Below are 20,230 nucleotides of genomic sequence, written 5' to 3' on the forward strand. Positions count from 1 at the left end.
TGAACAGGCTAAAAGCACCGCAAAACCCCTCCATCCACATTAAACAGCTTAATGCTTTGCACTACAGACGGAAATGATGTACAAGTTAGAAAGAGGAGAGCGACCTGACCATCCTCCCCCTCGGAATGTAACCAAAACAGAGAGATCTGAGAGAAGAGGAGTATCCATGGGATAGATACAGCTCGGAGCAGTGTTCGTCCTCTGTTTGGCTGTGTGGTCCTATCTCTAGTGGTTGAGCTAGTAGCCTTGTCTGAACCTGAGTGAGGGAGCCAGGTTAGCCTGACTCTGTGATGGAGAGCCCAGGGAGCTGGAGGCAGAGCAAGCAGAAGGTCTGCTCAAGCAAGAGGGGTTTAGGACTACGGATCTCCATTCTAACATTAATTACACTTGAGGCAAATTCATTTGGATTTGTGCCCAGTGAAAGATAAGCTTTTCCTGCAGCCGAGGCGAGAGAGGAGCCTGAGAGGAGGGAGAGATACTCTTGATACTGCTCTGTTTGGCTCTGCAGTGGTTCTTTTATCACAGAAAGTTTGGTGGCCTCTGATGCCACGTGTGTGGAATTCAATCAACCCACACTTTACATAACACTTGGGAAAGGCTTCTCAAAGTGCACAACTGTCTGATAGACCAGCGGCAAACTATTACAGATGACATATAGGACCAAAGTGTCCTGGTGAATTTGGATAGATTTTAGATGCTGAAGTTTTTCATTATCCAATAATCGTTACGCTATTTATCAACTCAACTCACTTTTATTTACATAGCACTTTTCCTGCAAGCATGCAGCCCAAAATGCTTCGTAGGGTAAAATTTAAACTCCGATGAAAACTAAAAAGAAGACATACAAATGAATTGCAAAAAATAAGCAAGACTAAAAAGAACAATGAAACAATACATGTTAAAATAAATAAATAAAACCAAAAATAAAAATAAACACCACGAAAAATGAACCAATGATTAACACTTTTAAATTAAGGCTATAAGATTACTCCAAATTAAAGCAAAAATATGTAACATTGTCTCCTCAAATGTGGAAAATGTAATGTTTTTTTATTGTTTTATTTGAATGTAAATTGATTATCTTTGGATCTCGGGGTCTCATTTATAAACGTGGCGTACGCACAAAACGGGGCTGAAAATGTGCATAAGCCACTTCCCACGCAAAGGTTGTGATTTATAAAAAACATACTTGATGGGAGAATGTGAGGTCCTCCACGCAAATTCTGAACCTTGCGTACGCACCGTACGCACATTTTGGAGACAAAATAGGAATTGACGACGCAGATGGTGAGGTGGTGAACTGAAGTCAGACTGCAAAAAGTAGCCTACATATGGGAATAACGATTAGGCTACTCTTAATATGTTTAAGTATTTATGCCTCACGCACATTTCTTCACACCATATCATGAAGATTAAATCCAGCAGTGTTATTTGCGCTTGTATTGAGTGATAATTGTTCCACCTCCAAACACCTCCAACTCAAATCTTAAATAAAAACTCGTTCTTAATATTTAATCGGCGCTGTTTTACCGTCACAGTGGCCCTCATTTATGAAACGTGCGTACAACCTAAAACAGGCGTAGGACGGGCGTACGCCGATTCCTACGCAAAGCTCGGCATTTATCAATTTGGACGTGAGCGTAGGCTGCGATCAAATCTCACGTCTGGTCTGAACTCGTGTACGCAAGTTTTTGAGTCAGTGTGGACTTGCGGTGCAGCATATAATCAGTTTAACAGGAGAAGGAGAAGTCATCAGTTGATCACTTATCAGCAATGGCAGATCTGGCTCTTTTAGAAGACCTCTATGCGCCGGTCTGCAACATTGTTTTAGCCTGGGGGGTTCTGCACAACATCACACAGGAAGACACGGTGCCATAAATGTAGCGATGGAGCCAGATGACCCGATGCCCAGAGAGCAGTGTCCAGAACAACCCCAACTGAGGGCTATATGAAGGAGACAGGATATTATTCCTCACTTTTAAAAGGTAGCCTATAGTGTTATGTTTGGCAATGATATTTAATACAGGAAACATGACGATGCACAACATTTTTATTTATTCTTTTTTGTTTTTGTTTCTCTTTCAAGTGAATGATTTATTTCTGCCATTGACCAAGTTATTTTGGCTTGTTTTTCCAGCCCCTCTGCTGTGAGGAGACAGGGTCCAGCACGGGGGGGGGGGGGGGGAGGACACACGCTCTCCCTCAGCTGTTGCCTCGTTCCGACAAACACGAGTAAAATAAAAGACACTGCATAAACTCCGCTACCGTGTGTTTATTTAATTATAGGTACACCTACATGTAGGCCTAATAGATTGCAATAGAAGCCTGTATATTACTATTAGGACTATAGAAAATGTGTCAAGGATGTATAAATTAAATAGGCTAAACTTCAGCTGGAGTCCGATTTACTACGGCAACACTGTTGACCGCATCAGTGATCTCTCTTCATCCCGCATTCTTTCTACAGCCTTTAATACCAGTTTTCAGGCTGCCAAATAGTACACACGTTAGTGCAAATGAACCTGAGATATCAGGGTTTCAATCTCCACCTCTGAAAAGTTCCGCTTCTCAGCCGGATTACGTCTCGCCATGTCGTAAATTGTAGGGGCGAGGCCTCAAAACCCAGAATATATTGGGGCGTGATATTTAAATGACGTTTGTTTCCAGCCGCCGCATTTATCAATGTACGACCATTCTTACGCTCGGATTGGTGTGATACGAACTTTTCATGAATCCCACGTGAAGCCTGTCGTAAGATGATTTCTGCGCTCATATCTGCGCTGGTTTCTACGTTAGGTTGATAAATGAGGGCCATAAATACTGCGGTGAACCCGTGCGTAATGCTGCGTGATGGCACTGCTGGCCGTGCAGGAGGACTACGCTAATGGAAGAATCAGGAGAAAAAGAGACTTCAGGGACCATGACGATGACTGGCTCATATGCCGATTTAGATTCCCTAATATAGCTGTAATAGTAATATAGCTGCACTCTTGGATCTATGTACTGAATTGGGTCCAGTAGAGAGGGCAACGCGCCGTTACCGTGCCATCCCGGTCCAAATACAGGTCCTCGCCACTCTGGGTGAAACCGGCTGTTTCCAGAGGGAAATGTCAGACAGCTAAGTGTTTTTTTAAATAAATATTATATATAATCTTCAACTTCATTACTAAGGCTTGTTTGGATATAATATATAGTTCTGTTAAATCTTATTATATACGTCTGGTATATCGAAGCTGTCCCCGAGTGCCGTAATGCCTGCTGATTTGGAAGATTTTATTAATAAAGGTAATCTATAGATCCGTGTTTCCTTACACTGTGCGACAACAGGTCGAAATTATAATTCAATTGGCAGCAATTCCCGAGCGTCTGAGAGGTTTTTGGTTTTTTTTTTTTCTCCGCCAGTTGTCATGATTCGGCATGATTCGGTGTAACGAAAGAACAACTGCCAGGGTCATTAACATACTGATCAGCATTCACGAGGTGGTTTGCATTGACTATTTACGGTTAAAAATGGGCGTGTACAGGGCGGGATAAGAGGCTGATCCACGTACGCACGCTTGTAGGTAATCTCTGATTTATAAAGGGAACATTGCTTACAGGTGTGCGTACACAAGGTTTTATAAATCTGACTTTTTTTTGGCGTACGCCATTATGGGCTTTTGGGCGTATGTACACTTTTAGTAAGGATCCTACGCACAGTTTTATAAATGAGACCCCAGGACTGTTGGTCAGACAAAGCAAGCCATCTGAAGATGTCACCTTGGGCTTTGAGAAAAAATTGTATTGACAAAATGATGACTCGGTTCATTATAAAATAATCAGCAGACCGATCAATAATGAAAATAATTACTATTTTTTAGTGTTGTCAGAAAGATCACTTTTCTAAATGTTAGAAAGTACAAACAACAACCATTTAAAAAATATACATCACATTTATTTGTACTGACACCAAGAGTTGTCTTTGTCTATTGATGTTTTCGGGCACTACAGGTAAGAACCTGTTTCCTATCTCCATACATCCAACAGTCAACAAACTGTATCACCAAGCATTGCTTAATCACTACCAAAAAACAGAGAGTTTGACATAGCTGACACACACCACTGTGTTTTTCTCTAAAGGTAACACAATGTACAAAAAGCAAGTCTGGAAATAGTAAGATTCTTGGTTCCATAAAAAAACTTTTTTTTTCTCCTCAGTGTGTGAATAAGAAAACAATGCACTTATCTCTACTGAGCTTCTGCTGCATTGCTTGTTAGGCAGCCAAGGGGTAAATTGATGCAGATAAATAATGAAAAGAAACAGGCCGGCTGATCCCTGTATTACTACCACAGCAGCTTTCAAGGAATTGTTCATGCTCTGTAGAGCCCCAGAGCTGTAGGAGCCGTCTGGAAGTGGTTAGATGCCAGTCAATGAGAGGAACACGTGATTAAATGATGAAACTAAATCTTTCCACACAATGTACACTACAGTACAACACTACTTTCTTGGAAAGAACTGTGCAAATCAAATGTCCAGGGCCTCAAACGAAAACAAGGGAAGGATGAACTCTATAGAGCTGCATGATAACTGGCAGACTCAACCCCCCTTTGGCAGGCCTCGGGCCCCTTTGGGATGGGGAAGGCCAAAGCAGGCAGGCAGTCAGAGGGAATAAGGGAGCGAAAGACTGGTGGCTCCCTCCATGGAAATGAGGATGGCACAGTGGCGTCACCAGGAAGCTGAAGGCACCAGAAGAACCAGGAGCAGTGCTGTCCATGTTAGGCTCTGTGGCAGGCAGTGCACTGAGCACTGGTTGCTTTTTGCTCGAACACCTAAGAGAAAAGAAGGGGTTAGAGTTTCAGTGTGTCTAAATTCAAATACTTCTGTTTAGTACACTTACATGTAGTACACTGTGTACAATGTGCACTGACTTTTGTAGTGCATACATTTTGACGGGGTAGTGTTTCTAAAATCGCGCACGCCCGTTATGCACTGACTGGAAATGACTGGAACTTCTTTGTCTGTTTAAAGGTGCAGCAAGCAATGCTGCGCAAAGATTGCTGATATTTGAACTCAAATGCCAAACGAATACAACCGCCCACCTCCCTACAGAAGCTTCCAGACGGCCCACACAGAAACTAGAGAGCTAGGTGACCGTGAGGAGATATTGACTGAATTTGACAAAAAGTGTATTGATTAACATGGCTTACCATATGGCGTTACATATGTGCCTCATTCCTGAGCGAAGAACTGTAGGTTTTGAGCACAGAGAACTATATTTTGCAAGCACATTAAATTACATTTTGAACAGAAATTAACACTCGCAAAAAATAATTTCGTTTGAGCAAACAAAAACCTATTCCGTGCTCAATAAATGTATTTGCATGTTTTCTATTATCCATATTAACGTGCAATAATAACCCCTCTCAAAAACTCTCTCTGGGCTCCGGTAGATGCTGCTGCACTCCAGTCATGTCTCCCTCACTCTCAACCTCTTCAGTCTTGACACACTCGCTAAAATTTTCACAGCGTTACAAGTGTGCCACAAAACCAACCAATCGGAGAATTAAAAGTCAATCCTGATTGGCTGTTTGTCTCCAATTAGATTGCAAGTAGCAGGAAACGCATATCTACGGGGGGAACAGTCTTTGACACAACACCTGCAGTGATTCCCCAGCAAGGGGTATTTCTGCTGTTGCCAGGGGGTACTTGGAAATATTGTGGTGCAGCTTAACTAATCAAAATAATAAATGAAATGAATTTAAAACAATATATCAGCTAAAACAGCTCAACACAGACGTTTAAAGATATAGCGAAGTAATGAGCAGCTGCTAGCCTTGTCTGTACACGTGTATGTTTCCCATTGAAAAAAGTCACGTGATTTGGATCCCCCTTGTTGTGGAAGTTGTGGAAATTTACTGCACTCAAACAGTAGTATACTTCATGTTAAACATAAATATATACTGATTTGATTACAGCAAAGACAACGTCGGCAGTATTGACGGCAAAATAGGCTACAGAATATTTTGTTCTGTAAATCGATAATTATTTATTATTAAAATTAAAATTACATTTACTGTATATCTGCATTTATGTCAAAACCTCAAGACTTTCAAACATCAAAATGTCATTTATTTATATGTATTTGTGTCAAAATTCACGCGTTTTCGACGTGGTTTGAGCCGCGCCCGAGACGTGCGTGTCACGCAGGCAGCGTGCAAGCTCTAACCTGTTAACATGGGAGTCGAAATAAAAACTGACCCGCCACGCAGCTGACACGCTCACACCACGCAGGAGCCCTAACGGAAAATTTGACCGAGTGTGTCTGGAGTTGAGCGTGCACAGAGTGCAGAGGTTGAGAGCGAGAGAGACATGACCGGAGCGCAGCAGCGTCTACATGCGCGCAGAGAAAGAGTTTTTGAGAGGGCACATGAGTAAACTGCGTGAGAGGGGTTATTATTGCACGTTAATATGGATAATAGCAAATATGCAAATACATTTATTGAGCACGGAATAGGTTTTTGTTTTCTCTTTTTGCGAGTGTTAATTTCTGTTCAAAATGTAATGTAATGGCCAAAGTATAGTTCTCTGTGCTCAAAACATACAGTGACTCGCTCAGGAATGAGGCACATATACAGTATAACGCCATATTACCATACCTTTAATGGTAAATTGCAGCTGGGTGTGGCATTTCCACCAGGTGTAATTGTCACCCGCCAAAACATATACTGGCATGTTTTCTGTCTAACTGGCGGCAGTAAAGTGCTACTTATTGAAAAAAACACATGTATATATTACATTTGTATAGTAGTATATAGTATGCAGATTATCTGTATCAGCATTTTATTTTCCTGATACCGATAAAGTAAATTAATTAAAAGGTCCGCTACTTTGGCTCGGCTACAGGTCTGTGTCTGTCCCTCTGCTCATTTATTAAATAATTGCTTAAAGCATTTAAACAAAGTTTTGTGTTGGAGTTTGTAACATTCCAAAATCTGATTTTCACTGTAAATGCATATCAGTTATCATTAACTACTAATAATCAGTATAGGCATTGGCCTTGAAAAACCAGTATTGCTCGATCCCTACTCAAAATAGCAAGTGTAAGAACAGAAGTGCACGATTTGAGACACAGCATCAATACTGATGAGAACAAAACTGCCAAAAAAAAAAAATGACGGAACTGTATTTTTAATGCTTAATAACTCCATTGATCTTTTAAATGAATTGGTCTCAATGTGTTTGGCGCTGAGACAAAATAGTCCTTATTTTGTTTTTGCTTAATAAAAAGGGACAGTGAAGGAAAACGGAGACAAGGAAGGAAGAAAACAGCAATCCATTGCCCTAAAAAGCTGGCTGGTAATGTCACACTCAGAAGTGCAAACTTTCTGTTCGTCCAGTTCCTTTGAAGTTAATTGGCTGTGCAAGAGTAGGAAGGTTTGTGTGGGCGATGTAATTAAAACAGTATTAGCCAAAGAAAACTTGGCTCGCACAACAGCTGCGGTGACTCAATTAAGGGCAGAACATAAGATCGCTACAAAGAGAAGACAGCCCGTGCATAGAGATTGGGTTTCAGAAGTCACGTAATAACGGGTGTGCCTCAGAGGGGAGGATACTGTCCGGCCTCAAGCTTACCGGAGGAGGTGACCACTCGGACTTGGGAGCTGAGCGCTCCCTCTCCTCCTTCGCTGAGGGCGCGCACCTCGATGATGTAGGTGCCTCCCTCTGGCAGTGAGAGCATGGTGGAAGGGTTGATAGTTCTGGTCACCTGGTTGTGGCCTCTGCCCTCCTGTTTGAGCAACACCTGAAGGACATGTGCATATAGCCACTTTAGGATTACATGTATTACAGTTCATACTTATGGAAGACGATTAGGGCCACATGTGGGAAAAATGGTTTTAAGTTCTGAGTTTAAAGTCAGAATTTTCTGCCTTTTTTCTCAGAATTAAAGTCAGAATTCTGACTTTAATCTCAGAATTTTTACTTCTTTCCATACAATTCAGACTTTCTTCTCAGAATTCAGACTTTAAACTCAAAAAAACAAATGTTTGACCCTAATCCTCTTCCGTACATACTTGTAGAGATGTTAAAGAAAACCTTTTTCTTAAACAGTAATAGAGTAGCTAAATGGGAGGAGTTATTTCTGGTGTCCAGGTTTATTTTCTGCAAAGACAACGTTAGGTGAGATGAGCAACTAAATATCTGATTCTTTAAACACAAAGTCAAAGTTACAAGACTATGTGCATGGTAATGTTAGTAGAGATGACTCAGCTACGATTACAAAGGGCATTTCAGTTAAAAATGTCCAATCACTGAGCTTCATTTTGTTGTATGCTGATAACTGATAGCTGGCTGAAACTAAGGTTTATACTTCAGAGTAGCCTTATAATATATTCAACAGTTTATATTTGTTCACTTTATGGATTCTGGGTCAATGTTAGACACATAAATCTTTGTGTGATATTTTGTTTCCAACTGTGATGATGAAAGGTTTCTTTAATGGCTACAGTTCTGATTTGCTACTCTCACCGGTTGTTGTCATACCAAATTGACAGTAAAAGCATGACTTCTCAGAAACAAAATAATAATTAAAACTAAAAGGTCATAACATAAACCTAAAGCATTATTAAATGATCCAGGAGAATCCAGTGTTTCTATTTAAAGTGGTAAAAAAAATACTTCTGAAACTAGTGGCTCCTCTCAATTAGCAAATCTATAGTCTTTGCGCAAATGTTTTTATGTGTCTTAAAGTCGGGAAATTGAAGAAACGTGACTTTAGAGATTGATCATTACCATGTACCCGATGACATCCGATTCATTGTCTGTTGCCTTCACTGGGTCCCAGTTTAAAGACACGTTGTTGCCCTCCTGAATCCACATGAGGTTGGTTGGCGGCTGAGCGGGAGCTGAGAAGAGAACGCAACACTCAAACACACTTTTAAACAAAGTTTTAACGAACTAGGTCAATTACTACCTGTTTTACAAGGGAGTATAGAGGGAACTTAACAGGTAGCCTGTATTCCATATATAGTATTACGTGATTAGAGTCAGTGCTGTACTCACGGGCCTTCCTGGTGTTGGCTGTGACAGCAGCAGTGGCAGGACCCTGGCCGATGCTGTTGAAGCCTTTTACACTGATGAGATACAGACTGTTGCCCTCTAGTCCTGTCAACACCATTGACGTTTCGTTTTTCACAGTTCTTTGTTTTTTCCCCGACTCTTCCTGCTCCATGTCTTTCCAGTAGCTGACCTGTTAACACAAATTAATGACTCTAACTCCGCGCACAAAGAACACAGTACACACGCATGTGCAACATGTCAGATACTGTATGTGAACGTACATGTGTGCACTAGGGCTGCAATGAACGATTAGTTTCAGTGTTGATTAATCTGTAATTAGTTTCTCTTATTATTAATGGATAGTTGTTTGGTTTATAAAATGCCAAAAAATGTGGATCACTGTTTCCCAAAGCCCAAGATGACATCCTCAAATGTCTTGTTTTGTCCACAGCTCAAATATATTCACTTTACTGTCACAGAGGAGTGAAGAACCTAGAAAGAATTCACATTTAACAAGCTGGAATCAGAGAATTTTTTTTTACTTTTTTTTCAAAAAAAAGACAAATCTGTTATCAAAATAGTTGACGATTAATTTATTAGTTGAAAACTAATCGATTAATCAATTAGTCATTGCAGCTTTGGTGTGCACACAAGCACACAATTCCCAAGCACCTCATATCCTCTTGGTCTTCCGGGGCCAGGATTGGGCGGTTTCCAAGTGACCCTAATTTCTGATGAAGAAATGCTGTACGCTTTCACATCAGACGGTGCATCCCTCGGCTCTGTGAAACAAGTCAAAATGGCGACAATCATGAAATGCGGAAAAACATTTCCTCTGTACTTATAAAATCAACGCAACCACCAATATGAACTCACCCCCCTCCGCAGAGTGGATGATGACAACTTTGCTGAACGGCCCGTCCCCCTTATTGTTGTACACTCCCACCTTCACTTCAAACGGGGTAAGAGGAGGGAAGGTCTCGTCTCTGTATTTGTACGTAGTAGAGTCTGCTGAAGTCACCATCTTCTCCTTCCAGCCTCTGGTTCCGTTGGCACGAAATGCAACGATATACCCAAAGCCTTCACCATTTTGGAACTCCTCGGATACAGGCTAAACAAATCGGAAAGAAAGAAACAATCATCCAAAAGCAGTGGTGGAAGAAGTATTCAGATCCTTTAGTAGAATACTAATACAGTAAAAATACTAATACCACACTGTAAAAATACTCTGCTACAAGTAAAAGTCCTGCATGGAAAATGTTACTTAAGTAAAAGTATGTAAGTATTATCAGGAAAATGTACTTAAAGTATTAAAAATAAAAGTACTCAATGTGGAAAAATGGCCTCTTGCCAATTCATTTCTGTCCATCGTCTAACCGATTCACCAACTGATCGTTTCAGCTGTACTTGTACGTACTGTAGGGTGGTTTTATTTATCATAAAACATTGTATTTTATAAACTACTTGTGTTTCGTGTGAAAAAAAAAATCTTAATCCGTAAAATAACTAAAGCTGTCAGATGAATGTAGTGGAGTAAAAAGTACAATATTTCTCTCTGAAATGTAGCGGAGTAGAAGTAGAAAGTGGCACAAAAAGAAAAGATTCAAGTAAAGTACAAGTACCTCAAATTTGTATTTAAGTACAGTACTTGAGTAAATGTACTTAGTTACATTCCTCAGTGTGTTTCACTGAGATTAAATGCAAACCTGGTTTATGTGTAATAGCACCAGTACTCTGGCTCTACAAGGCTCTCATTGAAGAAAACATTTTCCTCTCCTCCCGTAACCAGCTCTCAATTTCCTACCCATTTACTGTTACTGTCTGCCAGTGTTAATAAAGATGCAGTCAGTCTGGAGTAATGGAAACAAATCATATCTGGCTCAGTTGTGCCCATTATGTAGCTATTTATCTTTCCATGTCTGACAGGAGGATTTTTGAGACACAAGTTTTATGTGTTGGCTTCAATGCCAAACTGTGGTTTTCCTGAAGTGGTGAAACTGGGAGCCACAGCTGCTCCGCGCTTAATCAAATCAAAGGCCAATTCATTAAGTGAGCTAGAATTTAATTAAAAGATGAGCTGCAGGGATTAAATCTTTGGCTAAACGTAATAAATCACAAACACCTGTACACCTGTTTTTGGCAACAGAAACTCTGCATGCTATAATGTGTTGATTTGCATAGGCTTCAGAGTAATATTGTCCCCTGAAGGCATCCCCCAAATTAGACATCTAGTCTACAGAGGGGTTGGTGGTGGATGGAGATGTAGTTCACATTTCATTCAACAACGACCAATCACCGTGACTAATTACAGGGATGATCAGTGAAAATGAATTAGCTTCCATCAAAGTTACTGTCAGAGCTGGCAATACTTTTAAAGCCATGAAAAAAAAAACAGCATGAACAAATTAGCTAGTTAAATCTAGAAACACTTGCGGGTTTTGGAATTGAGATAGTCACAGATAAGTGTGGACCCAGTGTGTGAGGGCTGATCTAACTGAGGTACGTCTTGTGGATGAAATTGTGGGGCCTGCTGGGCTCAGTGGCAACGACTGTGGGGGCATCACTAATGGTCCTCCCAATGGCTCCCTTAGAAAATGCAGTCTCTCGCCGTCGACTCTAATGAGACGGCTGAATGAAGCTGCGGAGACTGTTTAGTCATTCATCCTGCTTATTACCCTGCCCACCATGGCCGTCCAGGCTCCCACAACTCTCCACAGATGATTGGAGAGGCAGAACTGCCATGCGCTCACATGCCTCGACTGTCAAAAAGGCCTAACATTCCTGCTCCGTCGCCTTTAATATCCATCTCCATTGATCACTGACGAAGTCCTGATTTATTTCCAAGAGCATTTAGCAGAAACAAGAAGAAATAGGGCAGAGCTAAAACGACTTAAATTGGCAAGTGCCAAAAGGAGGACACTGCATCTAAGAAGAGCGTCTCAGCATTGTCCTGCAATGCTCTTGAAAACTGACAAACTTACTGATGGGTGACCAATTATTCTAGGTCACAATGGGCAGAGAAGAAACCCCATTTTTGAAGAAGTACTTTCATTTTGGTTCACTCTGTACTTCAGAAGTGATTTGATCTGATCTGCATAACTGTCTGAATAAAAATAGACAAGATAATCAAACTCCCACACTCAGTTTAATGAGGTTGAAGAAACAAACTGTTCCAATCATGGAGGTTTGTTACTGAAAAGCTGAAGATATACAGTTTCTTGAGTCTCATCAAGAGAGTCCTTAAAAAAGAAATGGTTTCACTAAGAATCACTTTTTGTAATTACTCAAATTCATGCATACATTGAAATGACTCTTTATTAGGGTTTAATGTCCAACCAAGCACCAATCATGTTTTTGTTTTTTCAACATGGGGTCCTGCATTTATTTATGAGGAGGTCTTCACTGTGTTATACTTGCTCCTCTAATGACATTCTTTACATACTATAACTCATTTATAAACAGGAAATGGTCTACCACCAAACACCATCCCATCTGGAATGGACATTATCCCCCATAATGTGCCACTGAGGGGCATTTCTCCTCATGTGAAGGTTATCTTCCCAGTGGCAGTTGGGCTCCCATACTTAATAACTACAAGAATAACTGTCAGTTGCTTCCACATCTGTTCACTGTTCCCCTGTTAATATACCCTTCAACTGATCTCAATTGCAAATTCTCAGCATTGCTCATAGTAATTCTGTACATGCTGTGCCCTGAACCTGGCTGAGAGCCAAGCTGTCCACTTGGAAACAGTTCACACTATATATATTCTCTTTATTTGGTGGGGGAGTTAGTACGTTTTGTACAACCATTGTCAAGATTTAAAATTACAAAGAGATATTCATAAACATACCGGGATTCATTGGAAACGACTGAGATTCAAGGTTAATAACCATTGTGCCTCTCTGCTGGGACCAACAACATCTTAATCACTGGCCCGGCTGATGCAGCTCTGTGTAATACATGGCCCAGCTGGCTTTCTTTGAGCTTTGTCAGCAAATTCTGCAATCGTGACAAAGTTGTGCCCTCAAACTCTAAGACCCTGGCTGGTTAAACAAATTTCCAACAGAATAAGTGGGAACCTGTTGAAAATGCAATGAGCTGTGATCCTGGGGTTGTTCTATTGTTAATGATGAAGCAGGAGTCTTTGCCCTGCTTGTAATGACAATCTGCAAAACTAACAGCACTTGGACACAAAGCTGTTTAAATCTTAAAATCACGGGAGCCAGTGACAAGAAAACACCATGCACATAGTCTGTAAACCGCAAGTAAGTCAATCTGAGATTTGTATTAAAGAATCAACATACAACATTGTTGTATTTGTTTGAATAGGCTCTATTTGTTATACCAATATCGTCTTGGCTGCTGCCATGCCTTTATTTCCCTTGGGACCAATACAGTTACATTTTTATCTCATACAGGTGCTTCCTCTTTACAATAAACCACTTCAACCTCTGATCCTATGGAAAAGCACCCTGCCCAATTGGACTAAAGGACTTTCCTGTCTGGTTGGCTCCCTAGTTGGAACTACACGTTCTAATACGATTTTTTCCTTCCCAATACCGATTCCTAAATTTGCATATCAGCCGATATCGAGTACAGATCTGTTACCACAAAATAAATAAATAATAATAATAAAAAAAAATATATATATATTTTTTAACAGCCGTATACTACTGACCATGTATGGATGTGCTATGATTGCTATCATTGTTCATATGGCCTCGCTCAAGTTACAGAGAATGAATGCCAAAGAACTTTATTTTATTATCTACTAAGCCATAACGTAAAAATAATATAAACTACTTTAGAGTAGATTTTTTTTCGGAGCTAAATTACGTGATATCAAATTGGTGCATAAACTCACATACTCGCCGATACCCAATCCAGCATTTTAGGCAGAATGGGAGGCATTTCCAATATTGGCATCGCAACAACTCTAGTTGGAAAAGATTAAAGCCTTTCTTCCAGACTCAACATGCTCAAACACTCAAATGGAGAATACAATTTTGATGAAAGCAAGTCGGAGAAAATCATGTAGAATACTGCAACAGATGGGCCTACCATGGCTTGCCTCTCAAATGGAAGAAAGGTCACTTTGCTCTAATGACGCACGCTAACCTGAGCCCCCCCCACAATACCCTCTCTCCCTCCAAGACTTTCTCCTGGTATCAGATTGCTGTGCAGACTGCAACATCCACCTCTGTGTTATCCCGCTGGATATAATGTGCATCTCTTCTGCCCTTTTCTATCAGAAGGGTCACGGCTTCCTGGGAGTTCAGAGCATCAACCCACCTGGGTTATTCTATCTTTGTTTCTACAGCTGTGCAGCTGACCTGCTTGTCTGCTGGAAACAGTAGAGACGTCACAGTATCAAACAACTGTGTGTGTGCTCCCGTTATCGGCTGAGTGTATATTTATTTCAACCTTAGAACAAGCCTTCAGCAACGCAGTAAGACATTAACATGTAAGGAACACTGACTACAGTAACGAGTCAGACTGAAGCTTACGCACTGGATGCGTTGCGTGAGCGTGTCAGCTGCGTGGCGTGTCCGTTTATATTTCGGCTCCCATGTTAACAGGTTAGAGCTAGCACGCTGCGCGGCTCGAGCTGCCCCAAAAACTCGTGCCTGCTGGTGTGTATAGAAATAGAAAAATCCACGCAGCTGACACGCAACAGAAACGCCACGCTCACGCCGGCCTTAGACAGTTTTTAACATTAACATTTATTTTTTTTAGAACATAACCACCTTGTCTCTTACCTAATATACTGTTTATGGACTATTACCGGTATTTATGGAGTCTTTGTCCATACAAATTGTCAATTGTTTACTGTTGAGAGTTACTTTTGGTTGTTTTGGGGGTTTGTTCGGTGTTGACACATTGAAGGAACCAGATTTTAAAGCTGACAATTAGATAAAAACACAAAAATACAAATGAGAAAAATCACAGTCAAGAACACCTGCCAAGGTCTACTTGATGCAAATCATTTTTCAGCCAAGAAAAACACTTCTTTTTGTTTTTCATTAAAATCTAAAAAAGAGAATCTATGAATCAATCAGGATTCTGCTGAATTTTCCCCCAGAAAGACCTAAGCCACAAGTGTTTGAAAAAGGAAATGTAAAAGATGTTATCAACAGGGAAGAAGTCGTCTGAGTTTAGATGATGCCAACCTCCTACGTTAACTCTGTTCCTTAAATACTCCAGCAAATCGCTCAATACCTCCGTCCTCCTACCTTTAAGGACTAAGACTATTCTCACCATTTTCTCCCTTGAGTCTGCATCTTTCTGTTGTTGTTTTAATGAGCTCCCACTGTGATGGTTCGGGGAATAGGACGCAGGTCCCCGGCACACACTGAGTCAAACTGCAGCTACTCCTCATATCTCACCTCAAGTGAATGCAGCTGGCTGTAAACTAATGCAATCATCTGTAAAACTTTAAAATCATTAAACTGTTTCCTTTAAGCTTACGAACCACAAGGACTAGCGTTGTCCATCAACCGTGCTTTACCCCCCCTTAATAATGTCTGACAAGTATTCCCAGGCAACAAAAAGTGAAGGTTTTTAATAAATGGCACATGCAGTAGCAACTTCTACATGATTATTAAGTCACATTCACATGAAGGATTTATTACTTAGTGACAGTTTCATTTCTAAGGGAACAATGGCGGAGCTATTTCAGCATGGATGTTTAAAGGGAACCTTGTTTCAGCGGGTTTGTTTTTCACTCTTGGATTTTAACACTGAATCTCAACCTGCGGGTTCAGAAATATTCTTAGCAGCGGGGTGGATGATGATAAATTCCCTTAACATACACATTTATTATCACATTTTTAATCTTGGTGAGTAATACTTTCTCAAGTTAAATGATGAATATTTACACCCTATAGGTCCCTTCCCACATTTAATCATGTACAAATCCTAAAAATAATTATCATTCTGTGCTTTAATGCTGGGGTTTTCGATACTGCAGACACTGCTCTTTTTCAGAGGGTCACACGCAGGAAAGGTTGAGAAACACTGGCTTACAGGATCAAAATAAACTCATAAATCCCATGATGACGAATCAGCATTTATGTTTATTATGCTCTGTATATATTATCTCAACTTGTTCCTTCTTCAATCTGGACTGAAGGACTTCAGCATGCCTATTATTATCATCAGTGTGATACTACAGATTACTGTAAACCTGCTCTTAAGGTGGGAGAGTTTATTTTCCTTCAGATAACAGGGACGGTGAACTTCACTGCACACAGTGATTTTGTTGAGCCAGAGATTAAAGGACTGAGATGACTTTCCGTGAAATATTACTTAAAAAAAATGTTGCCTCATATATACACACCAGTTGGCAATTAGTATATCTTCTGACATAAAGTTGAACACATTTCTATTTCTTATCCGTCTCATTACTTGCGGATTAGAGGAAAGCAACTGATCCCTGATCATCTCCTCTGATGACTAATAACACCTTTAGTTGGGGTCAGAAGACATTATGCAACACATCGACATCAACATCAGCACAGGTTCATTAGAAGCAAGCATCTTTAGCACTCCAAATGTTGATCTATTGACTGGAATGACATTTGGCAGATGGTAAAGTTCTACATTCAAATTCTTCAAATTATACTGGTAACTTTAGTGAACTATTCCTAGTAATTATAATTGGAATTTGAATTCCAGTATAATTAATGCATGACCTGTGGCAGTTTCTGCATTAGTTTCTTTAGAAACGGAGAGATTATTCTGTGCAGTAAGCATCTTTAATTCCAAGCACATTAAAGCCCTCTCTTATACAGCATGAAGATATATCATTATTATATCCTCACTGAGGAGCTTTGAAAACATTCCACAGTTGGAATGTCATGTTGTTGACATTTCTAGATACAGCAGGAAACTGCAAAGATTATTTTTTAGTGAGAGCAGACTAAATAAAAGCTCCCATTAACTCTAACTGTTTATTCAACATAAATCTGAGCTTGATCAACTGAAACACCAGACCCACTGTGATATTTGCGTTATTTTGCACATACAGTATGTTGTCACGCTTGAGCTACAGAGGCAGTTTGGCAGGGGAGCCTACCTCCCACGAGATGACCAGTTCATGCCTGCGGCCGTTCCCGCCGCTGACGTTGGCTGGTGCCACTGACGGGACTGTGTGAAACAGAAAAGGTTAACAATGCATCACTGACCTGACACTGCAACTCACTTTAACCAGTTTTTGAAAGAAAGAAAAGATGAAAATACAGAAATAAAATCCCTTTCAGACAGTAGTCCATGTCGTTCATGACCACATACATTTGAGCTAAACTTGGTCTTTGTTATATAATTATTACGTTTGTCATAATGATTAAAAAATGCATTTTGTGAGTCAACAGATCATTACTGAAAATAAAACACTGTTTAAATGACGCGTTTAAAAAACTTTAAAAAACGTTAACAGCATCAGAAAACATTAAAAACTCAGTTGTTGTTTGTGTTGTTTTGTGTTGTGCCTGCATTCAAATACCTGTTGATCAAATTGAGAGTGATAATAGGTTCCTGTGCTCTGTTTTGAATTTTGCACTCTTTTGTTGACATTTGGATCTGATTGGAGTATGATTTTAAGGATGAATTAGCACACGTGTGTCTAGTTACAGTACTAATTAGTCCGTTAATTATGCTGAAGCGATAGGACCGACAAATAAGCCACTTCCAAGTGACCGCTGACCTTTGTAATTATAACATTTTATGGACGACAAATGAGCAGATAGTGAAGCGGCACACTTGATCCAGACCGTCTCAGTCCATTTCTGCTCACCATAAACAGCAGATTCTGCTCTGTGTCTTTGCCTCAGGGCATTAACAACATACAAGACTGTTGAAATGAAAACACATAACTACAACAAAATTGGTTCTTCTTCTCCGCTGCTCTGTTCCGTCACTGGCAGGTGAATGTGAATGTGAATGTGAATGTGAATGTGTGTGTGTGTGTGTGTGTGTGTGTGTGTGTGTGTGTGTGGGTGTGTGTAATGATTGGGTCATGTGTAAATGTGTGGATGTTATGGGAGAGAGAGAATCATCTGTATACAGGGGGATGTATGACTGCTGCAGTAATTGTTTATTTTATTTTATTATTTTTTAACATTACATTATATACATTGTGTGCTAATGCACTTTTGAAGTTTAACCCTTAATGGATGGGTTGGCTGTAAAACTGAAATGCCCCCTTGGGGACTAATACAGTTATCTGAATCTGAATTAAAGGACAGGCTGCTTTAGCAGAAACACTACGCTTTTCAATTCAGGTAAGCAGCTGATTTTCATCCCTTTTGCCCAATTCAAATTGAGTAAATTGAGAACATGACATGTTCATGAAGTGGGGACACCAGCTAGTGGAAGCTCTCAAGCTACAATAAATCATCAGCATTATATTATATATGATTCTGGACTCTGGGTGAATGTGTATGTCTGTCAGAATGTGACTAGAATGTAGTGTTTATCCAGCATTGATGGCTTTACCTGCTTCTTTAGTCCTAACTCCTCTTGAAGGCGCACTGGGATCTCCGGTCCCGATGGCATTACTGGCCACCACCCTGAACTCATACTCCACCCAGGGGTTGAGCTCCACAGCCATGGCTGACTCCATGTCCCCCGTAACTGGGTCTGGGTCTGCAGACAAGAGGGTTGCTTATGTATTTATTTAACCAGGACAAGCACCACATAACAAGTCCTGTACTACTGTTTACATTATGTGCAGTATGTGAAACAGAGGTGCCAAAATTCTTTCATATGAATGGCCAAACGTATCTGGATAAAGGGCAACGGGCCAAAAATGTGAAAATGTATTATATTTTACATTTTTATGTAAATCTAAAATACAATTTTGGCTGACTCAAAGTCAGTGACGTAAGCATGGCTCACAGCACGTGAGGGAGAGCGGGAGAGAGAAAGAATACCATAATTCTTTTTCATAGTCATTATTAGTTAGGACTTTAGAGCATTCATAGGACAATAAGCATGAGTGTGTCAAATGCCATGGCCAAAACAAAGGGAGCACAGGCCCCATATATATATATATATATATATATATATATATATATATATATATATACAGTACAGGCCAAAAGTTTGGACACACCTTCTCATTCAATGCGTTTCCTTTTTATTTTCATGACTATTTACATTGTAGATTCTCACTGAAGGCATCAAAACTATGAATGAACACATGAAATTATGTACTTAACAAACAAGTGTAAAATAACTGAAAACATGTCTTATATTTTAGATTCTTCAAAGTAGCCACCCTTTGCTTTTTTATTAATAAGGGAAAAACTTCCACTAATTAACCCTGAAAAAGCCCACCTGTGAAGTGAAAACCATTTCAGGTGACTACCTCATGAAGCTCATTGAGAGAACACCAAGGGTTTGCAGTTATCAAAATGTGCAAACGGTGACTACTTTGAGGAATCTAAAATATAAGACATGTTTTCAGTTATTTCACACTTTTTTGTTAAGTATATAATTCCATATGTGTTCATTCATAGTTTTGATGCCTTCAGTGAGAATCTACAATGTAAATAGTCATGAAAATAAAGGAAACGCATTGAATGAGAAGGTGTGTCCACACTTTTGGCCTATACTGTATATATATATATATATATATATATATATATATATATATATATATAGATGGGAGCCTCTCCCATCTACATGGACGCAGCAGTTCCCATTTTTGCCAACCATGCATAATTACAAAGAAAAATATTACTGAAAATGCGCTTCAGGTGGTTGGATAAATCAGGAGGAACTTTACAGTACAGTCCTCAAAAAGTCGCAGCATTCTTTGTGGCTTGTCGTGTTTTACACAACATTTCCATGAATCATGGATGTGTTGATGACATAAATGAGGAAATATTAGAGGACTTAAGGAGACGTGATGTTGAACTACGGTGGGATTGGACACTCCGGCGGAATCTGGTCCGGGAGTGGCAATGTGCTCCTGGTGGAGCGGGTGGATGGAGATGGAGTGGGGGGGGGAGGATGAAGGGGCACAACAGGAGCAGGTGGTGCGTTTGGAGGACCACGCTCCATGGCTGCAGCAATCCTCTCCAGACTTGAGGAGATGCGCCCGAGAGGCCGCAGCAACATCGCCACCTGGTCAAGACGGGCATTTGTTACTTTGCCGCATCCCAGACAGCTCCCGCTGGCGTGCGC

The 20,230-nt window shown here is 40.3% G+C and overlaps 1 protein-coding gene across 2 annotated transcripts in view; it reads right to left on the reverse strand.

Annotated features, from left to right (window-relative positions):
• Nucleotides 1-3,912: 3,912 nt before the first annotated feature.
• The window catches only part of cntn5 (contactin 5), a 137,870-nt gene continuing 121,552 nt past the window's right edge, over nt 3,913-20,230 (reverse strand). For both annotated transcript variants that reach the window (XM_028574571.1, XM_028574570.1), the window contains exons 18-25: nt 18,536-18,685; nt 17,118-17,188; nt 9,914-10,148; nt 9,710-9,819; nt 9,041-9,227; nt 8,771-8,883; nt 7,613-7,781; nt 3,913-4,809 (exon numbers count right to left, since the gene is read on the reverse strand). In XM_028574571.1, the coding sequence (XP_028430372.1) occupies nt 4,706-4,809; nt 7,613-7,781; nt 8,771-8,883; nt 9,041-9,227; nt 9,710-9,819; nt 9,914-10,148; nt 17,118-17,188; nt 18,536-18,685 (1,139 nt within the window). In that variant the 3' untranslated portion in view covers nt 3,913-4,705. The remainder of the gene's footprint in view (nt 4,810-7,612; nt 7,782-8,770; nt 8,884-9,040; nt 9,228-9,709; nt 9,820-9,913; nt 10,149-17,117; nt 17,189-18,535; nt 18,686-20,230) is intronic.

This window comes from Perca flavescens, chromosome 3, assembly GCF_004354835.1.
Source record: "Perca flavescens isolate YP-PL-M2 chromosome 3, PFLA_1.0, whole genome shotgun sequence".
Classification (NCBI taxonomy): Eukaryota; Metazoa; Chordata; class Actinopteri; order Perciformes; family Percidae; genus Perca; species Perca flavescens.